The following is a 20,259-nucleotide window of genomic DNA, read 5'->3' on the forward strand; positions in this document are numbered from 1 at the left end:
GCATATTTTATGCTGCAGAACGAATTATTTTTTTTTACATGTATTCCTATGGGAAAACGCGTTTCACATAACGAACGTTTCACATAACAAACTTGCTCCTGGAACCAATTAAGTTCGTTGTGTGAGGCACCACTGTACTTATACCAGAAAGAGTTGGCATAAGTGCACGCCTAAATGCTGCAGACACATGAATAAATTACAGTATTCTCTGTGTGCATAAATGAGTCTCCTTGTAAATATACAGTATATAATGCAAAATGGTCATGCATTTTCAGAATAGCACTTAAGCAGCATAGCAATATTTATACATGTAAGTGCTAGTATTTTAAACATCTGTGTGTGCAAAGGCCATGTAAATATTAGCTGTTTAATGAAGATTAAAACTATCCAGCAATTTACTAACAATAAAAATGCTAAAGTTCTAAATATGGACTCTTAAAAGCAGTTTAAATTATAATTTGTAAACCAGTTATCAGTGTGTCCATCAGCTTAGAAATCAAGTTTGAAGAATGTATTTCCAATATACAAACGTAGAAATGTTCTAAAAGTCCTCACCAATTTCAGATTCTTCTCTAGGCAATGCCACGTTGGCTCCATGACTTCAAACATCATGTAATATTGGATATTCTGTACAAAATTTAGCATTCGTTGCCTTAAAGTGAAAGCACCAGCAAACCTGAAGCAAATTAAATAGGTTATTTCTCAAACTTATTAACTAGCCAGCAAGTACTGGCTCAATGAGCTGTACAACAATAAATAAACAAATATACATAACAAGTAAAATAATTTAAAAACACAGTAAACAGGGGAAGAGCCAAGATGGCAGCATGAAGTGAGACAGCGTCCTGTCGAGTTTTACCTGCATTGTTTGCTGTATTCAATTATACCTCATGCCAAAAGGAAGGGGATAGTCAAGACTGCTCCTTCAGTGGCAAGAACTTCTTCCCCGGTCTAACAGACCACTGCGAAGACCCATGTTCCAGAAAAAGTTGTGGGAGTGTGTGGTGCAGTGGTTAGAGCTACAGCCTCAGTACCCAGAGTTTGTAGGTTCAAATCCCATGCTGCTCCTTGTGACCCTGGGCAGGTCACTTAATCCCACATTGCCCCAGGTACATTATGTAGAGTGTGAGCCCACAAGGACAGACAGGGAAAAATGCTCGAGACCACTTAGGCTTAAGTGGTATATAAATAAATAAATACATAATCTAGCTGGAGTTCAGTAAGAAGGAGATCCCATTTCCTTGGGACTTGATGTCACACTATTTCCTCTGGTTCTCAACCCTCCATCATGTCCATCTGATCCATTGTCACCGAGGGATCTTCCTAGAATGGAAGTAGTGCTCACAGAGGCTTTCAATGAGGGTCTGGTTCAAGAGAGTGAAGACGGAGCGTTTGATAACATTGGAGCCTCTGTCGTTGAGACAGTTGAAATTAGTGTTCCTATGGTGATTACTCTTAAGAACATTTGGAAAGCTTGCCAGAGTTTGAATTCATTGGTCACAAGATCAAAATCTAAAGTGAGTTAAAGCCCTCGGACCGCCATGGTGTCAAACAGCCCGCACTCAAGCTCTTAATAAATCAGGGATGTGAGCTAGTTTCTGGGGAAATGGACCATAAGCTTCAAAAGGTGAATGCAGGACTGAAATGGGTTTCCCTGCTAGCTGCAGACTACTCCTGTGAGAGTCTGTGTCCTCTCCCAGACAGAGCTGCCCCAAAATAATTGGGGTCCTCTGGGTATCAAAACCTCAAAATTTAGAAGATACCCACCTTCCAAAAAAAAAAAAAAAAAAGTTGTCAGAGCAGATCATTAAACACACCTTCTCAGTTTGTTTGCAGAAGGAAATACTGTAGATGGTAAGAAGGAGATGGAGCTGAAAGATGTGATTAACATCCTTCTGCAAACAGTTCACAGGAAGAGGGGGACAGATCACCTATCATCTGGAATCCTTTACACTACAAGTATACTTGTTACTACTTATAATTACAATAAAAATTAAAACCACACATTAAACAACAAATAAAAGTAAAGAACTACTTATTTCTATAGTGCTGCCAGACATATGCAGCACTGTACATTAAAAAATAATCATAACACCCAAAGTATTCAACCCCTTTTAAAAGAAAGATTTATAAAAAATAAAATTATAGGAAATGTGGAACATTACATGAAATCTGATTTTTCCCTTTGGTACAGAAATCTGCACACGCATGAGGACAATTGGATTCATGAGTTTGTGAAGTACACCACTATATTAGAAATAACTTTTTTCCTATAGGAAACTGGGCAAGAAATGGAGAATGCTGGTATGAATCAAACCTGTGATGTGATGCTAGTGTTTGTGGTAAAAATGTGACAGACAAATGAAAAATTATTGGTATAGGTAGAGGACAGACACGATTATCTCATCAGGCCTGTTTCCCTATAGGAAACAAATTTAAAAAGGTACTAGTAAATAAACATGTATATCACTCCTGGCGGAATTCTATGCAAAATATTTGAAAATTTTGCACACAATATTTCAAAATTCTGCAGTTTATTTGTAGTGTTTTGCGTAAAATTCTCATATCCTGAGGCCTGAAATTCCTTTCTGTCTTTTCCTTTCTCAGGTTCCGCCTCCTCAGTTCCCTCTCTCACTCCAACTGCAGTTCTAATCTAATCTAATATTTGTGCATCACACAAACCTAAACAGGCTCTAGGCGACTTGAAGAATGAAAAGGATAGCTAGGGGATAGTGTGTGTGTTTGGGGGGGGGTGTAGGAGAGGAAGGACGGGGGAAAGGAGACGAGTCTAATCGTATTAGCAAAACAAGTGTCTATAGGGATTTCAATCGTACTAAGTAAAGACAGGTGCCTATAGGGATCTTGTAGGATTAACTGTCAAACAGTAAAGTTTTCAGTTTCTTCCGGAATAGGGCACTGTCGGCTTCTGTTCTTATTGTCTCTGCAAGTTTGTTCAAAATTTTTATTCCCAGGAAGATGAACATGGAATGGAAAATTCTTTTGTACTTTCTCCTTCTAAGTCTCACCCCTCTCTCACGTGCACCTTGAATCCCCTTCCTTGGCCCCCATAGTCTGACATCTCTTTCTCCATCTCTCTACTGGCTAAGAATCTCTTCCATCCTTCACAACCCCTTCCTGGTCCTGGTCACTGTCTACCATCCCCCACCCCCACTTGCAGGTCCAGCATCCATGATCCTTACTCTTACTCCACCCCACCTACCACCTCTCTCATTTGTACCCTGAATCCTTTCCCTACTCCCCAAGGTCTGGCATCTCTCTCTCTCTCTCCACAGCCAAGCATCTCTTCCTTCTCACCCCTCTTTCTGTTCTGGATCTCCTTTTCACCCCTTCCCCTCCCCCTACTTGCGGGTCCAGCATCCATATCCTCTCCTCTCTTCTCCATGCAGGTTTAGTACCTAGATCCCCTAATCTCCCTCCCACACTTGCAGTTCGGCATCCATGTCCCTCCCCTCCTGGTGGGCCTAGCATCCATGTTCCCTCCTTCCCTCCCAAAAAATTGCAGTCCAGCATTCATGTCCCTGTCCCCTCCCGGGTTTGGTCTCTCTTCAACTGACTCCCCCTCCCCCTGGTGAGAGCCAACATATGTGTGGGTTTCCCAACGAAGCAGCAGCGGTTGGTCGGCAGAGGCAGCGCTGTGAACAGGCCACTTGCGGCTTCCCCACCAGGGCCTTCCCTCTGCTGTGTCATTCACCAACAGGAAAATACATGGCAGAGGGAAGGCCCTGGTGGGGCTAGCCACAAGTAACCAGTTCACAGAGCAGCCTCTACTGGCTGGCCAGCCACCACCACTGCTGCTATTGTTTTGGGAGGCCCACAGGTATGTCAGTTCTCACTGTGCTTGGGGCTGGGGAGGGAGATCGGTCAGTTGGAAAGAGGGTCAGGGCAGAACAGATGTGTTGATTTTATATGAGACCTTCACATGCACACTTTCCTTTCTAAAATGAGGGCCAAAAAAGCTACATGTATTCAATTCTGCATGTATTTTTTTATTAGTATTACATATTTCCACAGCAGAAATAAAAGAATGAAGGAAAATAAAAGAGTGAAGGAATGTCAGAGCCATTGAGTCTGGATGTAGGACTGAAATATTGGAGGTTGCATTAATTTATACTGCCATAGATCAGCATGAGCTTCCCTTAGGCAGAGCGGTATTGCTATGGATAAGGTACAGAAGCAAAATATTCATTGCCTGCTTATATTCTGCCTGATCTAGCCAGTGCTTATGGTTTCTCACTTTCATGAAGCCCTCAATTATAAAACAACCCGTCATTTAAAAAAAAAAAAAAAAAAGAGAGAACAAGAAAACTAGATATGTTTTCATCCAATTAGAATATTTAATAAATCATTTCCAGAAATGCCTCCACTTTTGTAATGGTAAATCCCAGTTTTGACCTGGCTGTCACCCAGAACTCACCATTTAGCAGAATGGAGGGAACATTGCTTCGCAGCTTTATTGCTGATCCAGACATTGCATAAAAGCCTTTCCACATGCTTGCAATAAAACATGTGTCGGAACAGCATCTGGTATCGTGTCAAAGCTTTCCTAAGGAATCAGATTAAAAATTTGACAGAGAATTAAACACTGGAGGGCTAGGACTGCTAATGACAAAAACAGAAGAGGTTAATTATTATAATGAATAATAATAAATGCTCTTTCAGGAAGGCATTTTGTATTTCTTCAGGCATAGTTTCAGGCTATGGAGAATTATGTGATAATTTGTAAACCAGTTATCAGTGTGTCCATCAGCTTAGAAATCAAGTTTGAAGAATGTATTTCCAATATACAAAAGTAGAAATGTTCTAAGTCCTCACCAATTTCAGATTCTTCTCTAGGTAATGCCACGTTGGCTCCATAACTTCAAATATCATGTAATTTTGGATATTCTGTACAAAATTTAGCATTCGTTGCCTTAAAGTGAAAGCACCAGCAAATGTTTCTGTGTAGTTCTTTTTTCTTTTCTCTTTTTCTGACACAATAATGAAGACTATGGGCTCCTTTTACTAAGCTGCGATAATGTTTTTAGCGCACGCAGGATTTTAGCGTGTGCTAAACCTGCGCTACATGGCTAGAACTAACACCAGCTCAATGCTGGCTTTAAAGTCTAGCACACGCAATTCAGCACGTGCTAAGCGCACACTAAAACCGCTATCGCAGCTTAGTAAAAGGAGCCCTATATTTAAAAAACATGCTAATATAATGTAATCCTCATCACTTTTCTAGAAAAAGGACCACACAGAACTCTCAGACTATTATAAGTTAACTCCCCATAGGCTCAAACCATGTTTAAAGAGAGAAAGTATTTTATTAAAAGTCTATTTGGATATCTTATAGCTTCCTTTCCCAGTATGATTAATAACTGTGCAGGAAATCCATCCTCTATACTTTTTCAATGTTACTATTTATGACAAAGACTACTTACTATAGACATCCTTGTCATTTCATAATAATGAACGGAGATTGCTCATGTTTTTTACCTTTCAAGAGTGATTTCATTCCTTTACTATTATGTCAATAAAAACTGCAATCTTTAATGTAAACCCATCTCTTCTGATATGTCATAGTAGGGCCTAGGCATATATGCATGTAATAGACACAGGTTAAAAAAATAATTTCTGGTAATAAGTTACAGGAACATTTCAACATGGGGAGTTGAATATGAAGGCCTTTGGCTGCTTTTAGGAGACTGTCCCCTTAGAAATATGTTTATTTTTTGTCATTTTGTTTTATTTAGTTTATTTTCTACATATTTTATACTCTTGTGTGTGTGTGTGTGTGTGTGTGTGTGTATATATATATATATAATAAATTTCATATTCTTTCATCCTCAGGCACTTTAGTTTAGATTGTGAGTCCATTTGGGACAGAGAGGGAAGTTTAATGTGCCTTTAATACAATATATATAAATTGATTGCTCAATTGTTATAATCTTTTTATTTGTGTCCTTATGTAAGCCGAACAGAACTATGGATGCAGCAGGCTATAAATCTTTTAAATAAATAAATATATGCTCTCCAAAACCCATGTTTCCTTAATACATTTCAGTGATTTTTAACCAGTGTGCTAGAGTACAATGGAATTTTCTGCCACTCCTGTCTCATCCCCAACCAGTGACCTAGCATTATAAGATTTCTTCTGTTGGAGTTGGTGGCAGCAGGTAGCAATTCAGACAGCCTGCTAGCACCAACTCCCAAGTCTTCTCTCGGACATAACTTCACACTTCTGCAGAGGCAGGAAGCATTATAGAGAGAGAGGGGTTCAAGTTGGCACGAACAGGCTATTTGAATTGCTGCCTGCTACAGGAAAAATGGTGATAAAAAAAATAGGCTAAATTCCCTAATTTGTGTACCCAGACACAAAAAGGAAGTTAATGGAGCCTTCATATTAAATCTATTTTAACTTGGCCATACATTGTTAACGGAATACATTTTGTAAATGTACTGTCCTTTGAACTATTGTGAATGTTTTAATTGTTAACTGCTTAGTTATAAGCGGTTTAGAAATTTTAGAATATAAATAAATTATTGTGAGTCCTTGTGTTTGATGTGTGTGTTCATGTGGCATTTTGCTAGGTCTCATCACAAATTTTAATCATCATAACTCCAATACTAAAAGACCCCAAAGAAACAACGGACCAACCATCCAACTACAGACCCATAGCCTCTATCCCATTGTACGTCAAGCTAATGGAAGGCCTTGTAGCTAAAGCCCTATGTACCTAGAAAACCACAACTTACTGCACACCACACAATCTGGTTTTAGAACCAACTACAGCACTGAGACCCTACTAGGAACACTCATGGACACAGCTAGACAACACCTCAGCACAGGCAAGAAAATGCTGATCCTACAACTAGACCTCTCAGCAGCCTTCGACCTGGTAGACCATGATATCCTCCTACAAACACTAAACTCCATAGGAATCTCAGGCAAAGTACTATCATGGTTTAAAGGCTTCCTACAATCCAGAACTTACAGAGGTATATAATTTTTTTAAATAAATAAATGTAATAAAGGGATAGAAAATGAGACAAAGAAAATTATAATGCCTCTGGATCACTCCAAGGTGCACTCTCACCTTGAGTATTGTGTGCAATTCTGGTTGCCGTATCTCAAAAAATATATAGCTGAATTAGAAAAAGTTCACAGGAGAACAAACAAAATGACTTTATATGAGGAAAAGGCTCAAGAGGATAAGGCTCTTCAGCATGGAGAAGAGACGGCTCATGGGGTTTATGACAGAGGTCTACAAAATCCTGAGTGGAGCAGATGGATAAAAAATATAAACACAAGGGGACAGTCCATGAAGTTCCATGGTAATATGTTTAAAACAAACTAGAAAAAAGTATTTATTCACTCAACAAATAGTTAAGCTCTGAAACCCACTGCCAGAGGATGCGATACCAGCAGTTAGTATATCTGGGTAAAAAAAAAAAAAAGGTTTGGACAAGTTCCTAGAGGAAAAGTCCATATAATCTACTATTGAAATAGACCTAGGGATAGCCACTACTTATCCCTAAAATTGGTAGCTTAGAACCTTGAAACTGTTTCTGTTACTTGTGACCTGGATTAGCCACTGTTGGAAATAAGAGACTGAATAAGATGGACTCAGTATGTTCTTATGTATTTTGTTCATGTTTAAATTATCCCTGACATATGTATCATCAAATACTATTGCTTCTACAACGGAAAAAAAAGTGTCTGTCCTGTTAACGTACTTAAAATATCTCCGTATTCTCATCCAAAATTGCTGAACTTTGTGCCTTTTTGAACTTGCATCAATCTAAAGTGCAAAATGCTACCTGATATTTCCACACATTGCTGGGCTGGGTACACCCTGCATGGCATGTCCTTTCCTGAAATATGTTCTCATAAGTTTGTATTGCTTGCAGGCTAAGGGCTAGATTCACTAAGCACACTGATCAAGTTCCGACCACTTAGCGACCCCTTTACGACCCGATTTCCCTCCGACCTGATTCACTAACCTCTGTCCCAATCCTCCTCCGATCTGCACATGCAAATGAGGGGAAACAGCATTCAAATGTAGGCAGGGACACAGACTGGGCTGGGCTGACCGATCCAAAAATAAGCGACTGCCGAGGATCAGCCGCTCAGGTCCTTCCGACTGTCCTGCCTTCTGCCGGCCTGCTCTCTGCCCTGATCTCCTGCTCTCTGTCCCATCTGCTCTCGGCCCAATCTTCTGCTCTTGGCCCCATCTGCTCTCGGCCTGATTTCCTACTCTCGGCCCCATCTGCTCTCTTCCCTGCAGTGCAAGCCTGCGGTTTTAACCCGTGGGTTTAAAGTGGGTTAAAACCATGGGCTTGCGAAAAAAAAAAGTAAAAAGCTCTGCCGAGCATGGAGGGCCAGCACGTGCGCAGACCATCTACAGATGATCTGCGAATGCGTCAGGATCCCTGTAGTCAGTTGGGGGCATGATTCCGATCGCCCTCATTTGCAAGGGGGTGATTCGTGAATCAGCCCCCCAGACACGGATCCGATCCGTGCCCTTAGTGAATCTAGCCCTTATACTGTTAGTTTTAATTCTAGAAAAACACTGACCTGGTCTGCTCAAGTCAAATATCAGCCAAGGTCTAGTTCCTCCTTCCATTTATAGTAACATAGTAAATGACGGCAGATAAAGACCTGAACAGTCCATCTAGTCTGCCCATAAGTTATACTCATTAAAAAATACATGATTAGATTAACTTGTCTCTTTTTTGATATTTCTGGGCTGTAAGTTCTACATACTGCTCTTCTGAATCCAAGCATTATGTAAATGGTGCCCTACCACCGCCTAACTTAATTGTTTTAATTGGATTTAATCAGCTTGATAATTGACTGCGCCATTAAAAACCGATTAAAAACTTGTTAAAAAATAAAGTAAGCATCATAATCGTGTCTACAGGAAGCTGTCTAACGGTGTGCCTGAGTTCAAAGTAGGCTTGGTTAGGGGTGAAGATGACCTTAGGTGTTAAGATACGATTCTCAGAAGAACTTAGGTGTCTGCAATGTAGGCCACTAAACCCTTGCCTATATTACCGGCGCCTAAGTTTTGTGATATTGTGAATTGGGAGGGAGGGAGGGAGGGATGGGAGATTATTATATTCAATAAAAATGAAATAAATTTAGATTTCTTACATAATATTTTAACTTTATATAATACTAATTTTCTAAGTGACCCGCATAGTTGCCGGGTATATGAGCCCATATCTAGCACCCAGACTTCTCAGCTGTGGTCTCAAGTCTAATAGCTGCTTCCTCTTTTGTGCCGTTGCTCTGGCAAAGTCAGGCACTATGTAAATCTTTGAATCCTGACACTTTAAGTTTTTATTATCTTTAGCTAATTTAATTATTTCAGCTACCTGCTGATATCTAAGTAGCTTAAAGATCAGTGGACGTGGTCCTTTTTGGCTGTTTGATAATCTCATTGGGACCCTGTGTGCATGTTCTATTTCCAACGGATACTTATTTTGCAACGGGAGCACCTTGGGCAAAAAATTAATTAAAAATCCAATCAGATCTGACTTTTCAATTCCCTCCGGGACCCCAAGCACCCTTAAATTACTCCTTCGTTCCCTATTGGACAAATCTTCCAGCTCCCTTTTCAGTGCTTCAATTTCCTTACTGTGTTCCTTGTGCTTTATACTTTCCTCCTCACACTTTTCCACTCGTTTATCAATTTGATCCACTTTCATTTCCATCACTTGTAATTTATTTGATAAACATACCACCTCTTCTTTGACTTCTTTTATATTTTTAGCGCATTCCAATATTATTTCCTTTATCACCTTTATTTCTTTCATTATGTCTTTGTTTTCTACATCCTCCGGCGGCAACGGAACTGACAGCGGTGTAGCCGTATCAAATTTCGATCGCTTCACGCTTCCTGAGCTGCTCCCCGCCGCCAAAATTTTGTTTTGCTTTCCCGAAGCCATTATTCACCTCTGCCTCACTTTTCAGAGTGAGATTTAAATTTTTTCCAGCTATGTTCTCTGTCAACTAGCTTGTCTTCACGGAGCAACTCCACTACCCAGCCATTTTCGTCCGCTCCAAAACCACGCCCCCCACCCCAAACATTTTCTGTTCTGCTCTGAAACATGTGCAATAGAACATGTAACAAAGTTAACAATGTAACATTGAACAACAAAATCATGCACATGAGTAGCTAAGAACCAACCGGCTAAGTGAAACTAGTAGGGGCTAGAGATCCCCTTCCCCCCCCCCCGTAGAAGAGGTCCTAAGACAAGACACTGGAAACATCTCAGGCAGAAATCAGGCAAATCAAAAGTCCACACAGGGTGGGCTGTTTGGACTCCTGTGTATATTAACAGAAACAAGATTACTGAGGTAAGAATCTAATCTTTTATTCTGTTACATATACACAGAAGTCCGTACTTTGACTAACGTACCAAACAGTGCCAGATGTCTAGGGAGGGACAGACGAGCCTGCCCTCAGAACCAAGGACCCAAAAGAGTCACCCTCTTGAGCCGCCGTATCCATTCTGCAGAATTTTGGAAAAGTGTGAAGAGTAGCCTAAGTATTTGCTCTACAGGTTTCAGCAGGTGAGACAGTCCGGGACTCTGCCCAGGAAGCCGCTACGCCTCTCATCAAAAGCACTGCAACAGAGATAGGAGGCTGTTTCCCACAGGCAATGAGGGAGAAGTAATTGCCATGTGAACCCATCTGGCAATCGAGGCATGGGATCCGGCTTGCCTCATCTCGAGTGGCTGGTCAATACAAAAAGATGATCAGAAAGTCTGGAATCATTAGTCTTCTCCAGATAGATAAGCAGGACTCTGTGCACTTCCAGCTTCCACATGAGTCTGTCCTGTTTCATCGAACCTGTAGGATGAAAGGCAGGCAAATGAAGTTCCCGATTGACATGGAAGGCAGAAACTACCTTTGGAAAAAAGGAAGGAACTGTGCAAAGAGAAACACCTGACTGTGAAATGGAGAAAGGGTTCCTTACAAGATAGGACCTGTAATTCTGAGATCCTGCTCGCAGAGACTATGGCAACATTGTCTTAACCCTAAGGTCCAACAGAAATTTCCATCAGAAGCTCATATAAGCACGGAACAAGCCCTTCAGGACTACATTGAGGCCCCAAGTTGGGAACGGTCCGTGTAATGGGGTTCTCAATCTGAATGCCCCCCTCAAAAACCGAGACACATCTGGGTGAGATGCCAGAGACTGCAAGCCTCTCCAAGCCCAAAAGCATGAGATACCAGTTACTTGCACTTTAAGAGATGAGACCACCAGGTCCATTTCAAGACCAGCCTGCAAGAATGCAAGGATCACCGAAATGGGAGCCCTCTCAGGTTCCACCTGCTCCTTGGCGCACCACAACCGGAAGGTCTTCTAGGTCTCAGCGTAAGCTGCAACTGTCACAGGCTTCTTTGCCCTAAGGACAGTCATAACCAAAACCTCCAAGTAACCCTTCCGAATCAGGGCTGTATGTTCAAGAGCAATGCCGTAACACCAAAGTGTTCTGGATTCTTCATGGGAACCGAGCATTGACTGAGTAGCCCTGGATGAAGTGGCAGTTTCAGGCATCTGCCTCTCCACAGACACACCAGATCCGTATACCAAGGCCTGCTGGACCAGTCCAGACAGAGCCACCAGAATCACCAACACCTGATGATTTGCTATCCTGTGGATGATCCAACCCACCATAACCCATGGCAGAAAAACATAGAGAAACTGCTCTGTGGGCCAGGGCTGAATTAGGGCGTCTAGACCTGTGCTTCCCTGCTCGGCTCTTTGACTGTAGAAGTGAACTGCCTTTGCATTCTGGACTGTGGCCATTAGATCCAAGTCCAGTTTGCCCCATTTCTGAACAATGAGGAAAAACACCCTCTGGGTCCATATGGAGAACACTATTGCGAAGGTACAAACTACTCAATTGGCTTTGGTGAAAGATAATGTGAATATCCATCAAAAATTGGAAAGGCTGGAAAATTAGGAATGTAGGTTGAATTTCAGGTTACTGAAATTTCCGCAATCTCCAATGTTGTCACTTAAGAATTATTTAAGGGGAAACCTACAAATGCCATCTGAGACGATACCTCCAATTACCAAAGCCTTTTTTGTGAACTCAGGAAGTCCAATAGTAAAACCAGCACAAGAATATATTTCCTTGGAAATTTTCATTGTAACTCTATTTTCTTTAATAAGTGTTATGCTTGTAATATTGTAAAATTTGCAAAATTAATAATAATAAAAAAAGACCTTTTATGAAAGCTTTACCTATTTATTATCAGCGAGAGAGGCCATTTCACGACATAATCAAAAGAAAATGCCTCCAGGCCACTAAGTGTTAATTCTGTGGGATCTGCATTTATAAGTGCCTTTTCCTGTTTGGTCTCAATGGCAAGAACTCTCAAGAGCTGCGTGATGAGGTCATGAGGCATCAAATCAACCTATAAGAAAAACATAGAAGAAAAGTTAGAAATGTATTGATTAATTATGGATGCAACCTTTTCAAAATGCAAGTCTTGCTGTGCTAGAGTAGCAATGTGCTAAATGCAAATCATAATCATAAAATACCTTCTAAAACTATTTTTCACATAAAAAACAGCTACATTATTTTCCTAACTGGATTATCCTGTCCCAGTAAAGTTTGGATGACTTGTAAAAAAGATGATTTTAGTATAAAGGAGATATCCATTCTAGCAGCTCATCACAGTTACTTACTGTATGTAACAGGTGTTAACCGGGGACAGTAGGCAGATATTCTCACATGTGGGTGACATCATCCACGGAGCCTGGTAAGGACAGTGTCAAAAGTGCATTGTCACTAAATTTTTAGAAACTTCACAACTGCTCACAAAGCACATGTGCAAGTTCCTTCCTGCCTGACATCAGCTCACGGTACTTCAGTTCTGTAAGCAAGCTAAGAAGCCAACCAAGGGAGATGGGAGAATATCTGCCTGCTGTCCCCAGATAAAACTTGTTATGATAAGTAACTGTGCTTTATCCTAGGACAAGCAGAAAGCATATTCTCACACGTGGGACTCTCTAGCTTACTGAAATGGGATGGAGGGAGAGTTGGTCATTAACAAGAAAATAAATTCTGTAATACTGCTTGGCTGAAATAACCATCTGGGGGATGCACAAAATTTACCTGATTGCTGCTAAACCAGTTCGACCAGTTTAGCGATCGATCGGATTCCCCGATGCACAAAACTGCCCACCGTGTGTTCCCCCATCACAGACCGCCCATTTAACAATCCAATCCTGCCTTCATGGCAGGAGGGAGTGGGTATCCCTCCTGCCTTTTTTTCAGGGGGTGCCTTTGTGGCAGGAAGGAGTGGGCAGTCCTTCTGCCAATTTGTCCCGGGAACAGCTGTGGTACCTCACTGTGTGACGTTTCCTAGGCCGGCCCACTCCAGACAAAAGAGGAAATTGCAGGCCTACCTAGCAAATGTTCCGAGGCTGTCTGATGGAATCGCCAGCTCAGCAGTACCTCTCCTCTCCCTAGCGGCAGCTCACTGCATGCTTTTAACTTCCACACATAGCTGCCGCTAGCGTTAGTTTAGTCGCAATTCCATCAGGCAGCCTCAGGGCCTTTGCTACGTTGGCCCACCTCTGACGAAAGAGGAAGTTGCATTATCAGTGGTGGGCTGGACTAACAAAGGCCCCAAGGCTGCTTGATGGAACCATGGCTAAACTAACGCTAGCGGCAGCTGTGTGGGGAAGTTAAAAGCACGCAGTGAACTGCTGCTAGAGAGGAGAGGTACTGCTAGACAGGGAAAAGAGGCTCTGCTTGACATGGGGAGAGGGAGAGGTCATGCTGGATAAGGGGGAGGGAAAAGGAATGGAGAAGAGGTGCTGCTGGACATGGCAGAAGAGGAGGGGAAGGGAAAGATGCTGCTGGACTTGAAGGAGAAAGGGAGGGAAAGGAAAGGTGCTGCTTGCTGGAGGGGAAGGTGAGATGGTGCATGGGGAGAGAGCATATTAGTTGTGAGTGAGGTTGGGGAGAGGGAAGGAAGGAAAATTGTTGCAGGGTGAGCGAGTGATGAGAGAGGGAGAAATGGATATGGCGTGGAGGAGAGGGAGAAATGGGGCATGGGGAGAGAGCATGTGAGTGGGGATGGGGAGAGATGGACTGGGGGTGGGAAGGAGAGATGTTACTTGAGGGAAGGGCAATGAGAAAGAGAACGCGTGCAGGAGGCAGAAAGTGTTGGACTCATGGAGAGAGAGAGGGAGAGATGGATGGGGAGGGCAGAAAGGAGGGAAGGAGAAATGTCATACTCAAGGAAAGGGAGAGGGCAGAGAGTAAAAAATTGGACTCATGGAGGGAGAGAAAGATGTTGGTTGAAGGAGGCAGAGAGAAAGAAATGTTGGACTGGTGGAAAGGAGGGAAAAATGTTGGATGTGGCAGAAGAGGGAGTGGGAGAGATGCACCCTGGATCTCGCTCTCTTTCCTCACTCTCCTTGCAGCAAGGGAGGGAATGAGAAGACAGTGAGAAAGGGAGACATGTTGCCAATGGGGGTGGAGGAGAGAAGAAGAAAAGTTGGACTCATAGAGGGACAGAGAGAGATGTTGGTTGAGGAAGGGAATGAGGTCCTGAGGAGAGGAAGCGTGCAGGAGGCAGAAAGAAAGAAATATTGGATGCACAGTCGGAAGGAAGTGCAACCAGAGACTTATGAAATCACTAGACAACAAAGGTAAGAAAAATGATTTTATTTTCAATTTAGTGATTGAAATGTGTCAGTTTTGAGAATTTATATCTGCTGTCTATGCTGATACCACCAGCACCAATGGCTCATATTTATCACTGGAGTCCATGGCCGAACCAAACAGCTTTTCCTGCTGGATACGTTGAGCCTTTAACGAGTGTTTCTGCAGTGTAGAACAATGAGTACAAGTGTTTACTCAATGCTCAGGCCAACTGTAAGCACCAATTGTGCGGGTCAGTAATTGAAACAGGGCGTTGGAACCAACAGCACTTTTTGAAACCACTCAAATATGGATGAAAAAATCTCAGGGGTGAAATCAATACTCAGGGAGGGGGTGGGGGGAATGAAATGTATTTTGAGGATTAAAATTACTTATTTATAATAATGTAATCACATAATATGTCTTACTGAATTAATAATTGGGAGGAGGGTGGGAGAAAATGATTGTTTTATATATTACTTGTGTAATTAATAGTGTATTTTATGTAGTATTTATGTTCAATTAATTGTATTGCACTGTCAAAATTTGAAAATCAATAAAGTTAAAAAAAAAAAAAAAAAAAAGACTCAATGGTGATATCGAGATCGATAAACCGCCAGTGAAAAAAAGAGGGCCCAAAGGCCCAACTGAGGTACAAAAAGAAAAGAAAAAATATATATATTTTTTTATTTTTTACAGACCGAAGAAGAATACAATAATAATAAAACAAAGAATGAAATAAAGCCGAAGGGCAAAAAAACATTTTTGGGAAGGCAACATGATTTTGGACGAAGTCTAAAAAAATAGCATTTCTTCGTTCCGCGGAAAATGAAGAACTGAGGTACCGTGAGCTGACAACAGGCAGGAAGGTATTCACCCATGCATGGTGCGGGCAGTTGCAAAGTTTCTAAAAACTTAAAGTGACAATGCACTTTTGACACTGTCCATACAAGGTTCCATGGATGATGTCACCCACTTGTGAGAACATGCTGCCTTTTTGTCCTAGGATAAATTCAGTTTACAAAGAGTTTGTTAAGTGGTTCTATGGCATCAGTCCCAATTCAGAGAACAACTTTGGGTTTGGCTTCCTTGCTACAAAATATACAAGACAAATTATATTAAAAATGGAATGTAACTGAGCTACTTAATTTGTTTGACAAAATTAGAAGCTGGATAATGAAAACAGGGAATATACAGATGGTATCATTCAGTAAATCATGTTCTGTAAAAGTTTCTGTAAATGTTAACCAAACACAGAAAAAGAGACACCATTAATGCACTGCACCACAAATTTATCTTTCAGGAAGTATGATGTATAAATCAGTTATCAGCCACAAGCACAAGAAACAAAGACAGACTGATGTTTAAAACAGAAGACAAACTGTGAAAATTATAATGATTAATATTCGAGGAAGGAAAAATAAATGTACAAATTCTAGGCACCAGCAGACAATTTGTAGGAGCCAAGCAGAATGATGAACACCAATCAAGTCTTGTACCAAAGTTTCTGTTCTTAGATACTGCCTGCACTTTGAAACACATATGCAGTTAATTGTTGTAAGGTGAAACGCTGCTGCACATTGAAAGAAAGTCTGGGGGCTCTGAAAAATTAGTTTCCTTTAGAGGGTGGGTCTTTCCCTCTTATCTTGCAGTCTGATGACTCTTCCCACCCAAATCAAAGAATTCAATGTGGAAATCTTGAAAACTAGTCTTACGTTTTCAGGATTGACCAGAGTTTATCATCAATGGATCAGACAGAAAAAGTGATCACTCCCCCCTCCACCTAATGCCTTCCTCTTATCCCATGTTTATTTTTCCTTTCCACCTCTCCCTTCCACCCATTCTCTCCTCTCCCCATGATGCTTTTATCCAGCTAATTTTCATCTCTTCACAAGGTACAAGTGTTCCCCAACAATACAAAAAAAGAGGGAAGACAAAGCCCAACAGAAGGGGAACAGAACAAAAAGATGATTGAAAGGCCTTTAATAAAACACCAAATTTATAAAAACAAAATAAGAAAATAGGAGGCGGCTATTTTTTATGTTTCAATAGACTAACCCCCTCTTTTTACGAAAGCATAGCGCGGGTTTTAGCGCCGGCAGCGGCGGTAACTGCTCCGACGCTCATAGAATTCCTATGAGCGTCAAAGCAGTTACCACTGGTGCCGGTGCTAAAACATGCGCTATGCTTTCGTAAAAGAGGGGGTACGTTCACTAGAAATGTTGGAAACATCTAATGATCCAAATTTACATTAATAGTAGACTTTGGGCCTCTTTTACAAAGCGGTTTAGCGAGAGCCGCTGTAGTAACAGCCCCGAAGCCCTTAGAGATTTAAAGGGCTTCGGGGCTGTTGCCGCGCACAGGCCCTTTGTATTAGAATCTGATAGAGACTGGATTTTAAACTCTTTTTTAGAAAGAGGAGTGAAAAATTTATGGATTGGTCAATTGAAGTCTTCCCAGATGTGGTTAAAGCAACACAGAAAAGACAGAAACAATTTCTATTGATGAAGCCTGGTGTTCTACAGTTAGGAGCCCAAGGGTTGAAATATATCTTCTATAATCCTGAGCAATTAAGCATCTTTTTTGGGTTGGGAATCAGTCCATTTCTAAGCCCTTAACACCTCTTGACACGTCTACTCAGAGTAGAATGTTTCTCCTCTGAGATTAAGAATTATGTCTTTAGATTATAGCTTTTTAAAATCTATTTTTTGGAATATACAGTATATGGCATGCATACATATTTAAGGACTTGATAGTAGTCAAGAAGGATTGTTTCCTTATATGTCATTTTGATTACCTTTGAAATGCCAAAGTGACAAAAAGGCGGTATATAAATCCCCCATTCCCTATCCCTTTTACAAGGTAGATTTGATTTAAATCACTAGTCAGAAAGACTTACGCCATTTTACAAAGGTGCGTTAGACATTTTAGCGCATGCTAAATATACACGCATGCTAACGCGTTCATAGACTAACATGCACGCATTAGCATTTAGCACGTGGTTAGCTCACGCTAATATTTAGCACGTGCGTTAGCATTTAGCGCGTGGTTAGCTCATGCTAATATTTAGCACGAAAACGCTTAGCTCGCCTTTGTAAAAGGACCCCTTAATTTAAATCATGGTTTTCTACAAATTCGTTCTTGCTGGTATAATCCTAATATTTACAACTGCTTAAAACAGTCCACTGTAGAATTCCATCTAACACCTTGTAGGAGTTTAGCTTGGTTCTACCCATTCTTTTCAGAGCTGCTGCAGCAAAATGATTGTTACGGAAGTATTTAGCAATTTCAATGACATTAGTCTATTTCTGGGGCACTGAAGTTCTTGGCTTGGAGGTGCAGCAAATGAGCTTGGTATTCTCTTCATGTTCTTCTAAATTTCGTTTCATTTTGCAGTATTGTCTGTGATTAAACTGCATTCTAGACATTTGAATTTTTGTACATATTTTATTATAGCTTTTGCTGATACTCCCTGTAAATTATCTTTAGATAAAATGCTTTTTTGAGGAAAAATCTATTTTTTTAAAATCCAATTAAAAAAAAAAAATCCAATTTTTTTTTTAGATTTAAAATAAAATCATTGATTTTTATCCATCCTGCATTTTCCTGAGGCTATTTACTATACAAGTATGATGTACTTATTTGTTATTCTATTTTGAAATTAAAAGAAAAGCAACTTAAAAAAAATAATCCAGACTGGCACAAACGGATGGAATATACCAAAGCAGTACCCTTCATGGGTGGGACCTCCAAAGGGCCGCCACAAGCACATGCTCACTGAACATCGTGTTCTGACACGCTTGAATGTCCACAAAGGAATGGAGAGAAGACCAAACCACAGCTTTACAGATATCTACTGGAGGCACAAGAGAAGATGCAGCTCAAGAAGCTGCTTGACCCCGAGAAGAATGATCCTTGAGAAATTTAGGAACAGGTTTCTTTTGGAGAAGTTACGCCGAATCGATAGCCTCCTTGATCCAGTGCGCAATGGTTGCCTTGGAAGCACCGTCCCCCTTACAAGGACCTGCTACGAGGATAAAAAGACGATTCAACTTACGGAACTCCTGGGTCTGCTGAACATAAGAGCGAAGGACCCTATGGACATCCAACTTCTGCAACTGCCTCTGTTCCAAAGAGCCCTCCCGACTACCCAAGCCCGAGAAAACCATGTACTGGCTTACATGAAACAGAGAACTCCAGGAAGGGACGCCTACACGAAAAAGCCTGCAGGTCTGAAACGCGTCATGTGGCATTAATGGCCACCAAGAAAACTGCTTTTAACAATAATGTTCTTCAATATACAGGCGCCAAGAGGCTCAAACGGGGGACGAACGAGCACAGAGAGAACCAAGCTGAGATCCCAGGCAGGAACAGACAGCCGCAGCAATTTCGAAATTCTTAAGTATCGAATCACATCTGGAGAATAAACCAAAACGCTCACCACACAAGAGATTATGAAAGGAAGACAAAGCGACAATCAGCACCCAAAGGGAAGACCAGGCAAGACCTTGCTCCAGGCCATCCTGCAGAAACACCAGAAAGTGAGGCAAAGCAGCTCGAAGAGGAGCAACGCCACGTGTGGAACACCAGTCCTCAAAAGGACGGCAAACACGGACATCTGACTTTAGTTATTGATGCAATACTCTGGTCTTGCAAAGAGCTCACCTCCAGACCACTCCCCCTAAAAAAAAAAAAACAACAACAACGACACTACCTTCCCCTGAGACTGTCATTGGAATGCTTTTATGTTTCATTCATAGATTCTATATATATCACCTTTAGTTCATTTCTGACCTGCAGAAAAACTAGTCAAAAAATGTATTGTTAAGTCTATATGGCAGAGGGGACTATATGATAAAGTGCTCATGTACATTTTTGTTGGTCTTATATGGAGGCAGCACAACATTCAGACCCCTACTTTGTTTTTGTTACAAAGAACTGAAGTTACCAATCAGTTTCATGACATATTTAATGCATAAATTATAATCAGTGGCATCATTCAGTTATTATCTGACCTTCAAATCATCTTTAAAAGGATCTGTATTTGCTGTGCTCATCCTCAGTGCCAGCTCAAGCAAAGCTTCCAGCCTAGTGGGGATTATGTCATCAACCGGTTTCTTCAACTCCTCTTCTGTGAGATCCATGAAATGGACAAAGAAATCTCCTTGGTCCATCAGGAAGTAATGTTTTATTGATCTGTGAAAAAGTAAGGAATGAAAAGTAAACAAAATAAATACTATGACAGGAATGAGCATGATGCATGTGAAAACAAGTCTGTGGGTCTATCCACCAACTCAGAGAGACTATACTATTCAATATTTAGAGCTGCAATGCTGTAAAATGCTTCAACAAGCCCTATTCATTTGGACAATTGAAAACAAAATCCCCTTGGCCCATTCCTACGCTGAAAATCTGTAGTGTCTTTCAGCACAGGGTTTGTTTCTCCTTCTTGTGACAATAAAATAAAAAGCACACCACTTTTGAAAAACACTAATTCTTTCCTTAGCTGCCGATCAAAATTGAAGATGCGGCCAAATAGCTTCACAAAAGAGATGTATGTAAAAGAGAAAAACTAG

At 41.1% G+C, this 20,259-nt stretch overlaps 1 protein-coding gene across 4 annotated transcripts in view; it reads right to left on the bottom strand.

The window, feature by feature from the left end:
• The window catches only part of TUBGCP2 (tubulin gamma complex associated protein 2), a 75,947-nt gene that overhangs the window by 15,856 nt on the left and 39,832 nt on the right, over positions 1–20,259 (bottom strand). For all 4 annotated transcript variants that reach the window (XM_033940803.1, XM_033940807.1, XM_033940806.1 and 1 more), the window contains 4 exons: positions 19,699–19,879; positions 12,268–12,440; positions 4,436–4,564; positions 556–676 (listed from right to left, as the gene is read on the bottom strand). In XM_033940803.1, the coding sequence (XP_033796694.1) occupies positions 556–676; positions 4,436–4,564; positions 12,268–12,440; positions 19,699–19,879 (604 nt within the window). The remainder of the gene's footprint in view (positions 1–555; positions 677–4,435; positions 4,565–12,267; positions 12,441–19,698; positions 19,880–20,259) is intronic.

This window comes from Geotrypetes seraphini, chromosome 4, assembly GCF_902459505.1.
Source record: "Geotrypetes seraphini chromosome 4, aGeoSer1.1, whole genome shotgun sequence".
Classification (NCBI taxonomy): domain Eukaryota; kingdom Metazoa; phylum Chordata; class Amphibia; order Gymnophiona; family Dermophiidae; genus Geotrypetes; species Geotrypetes seraphini.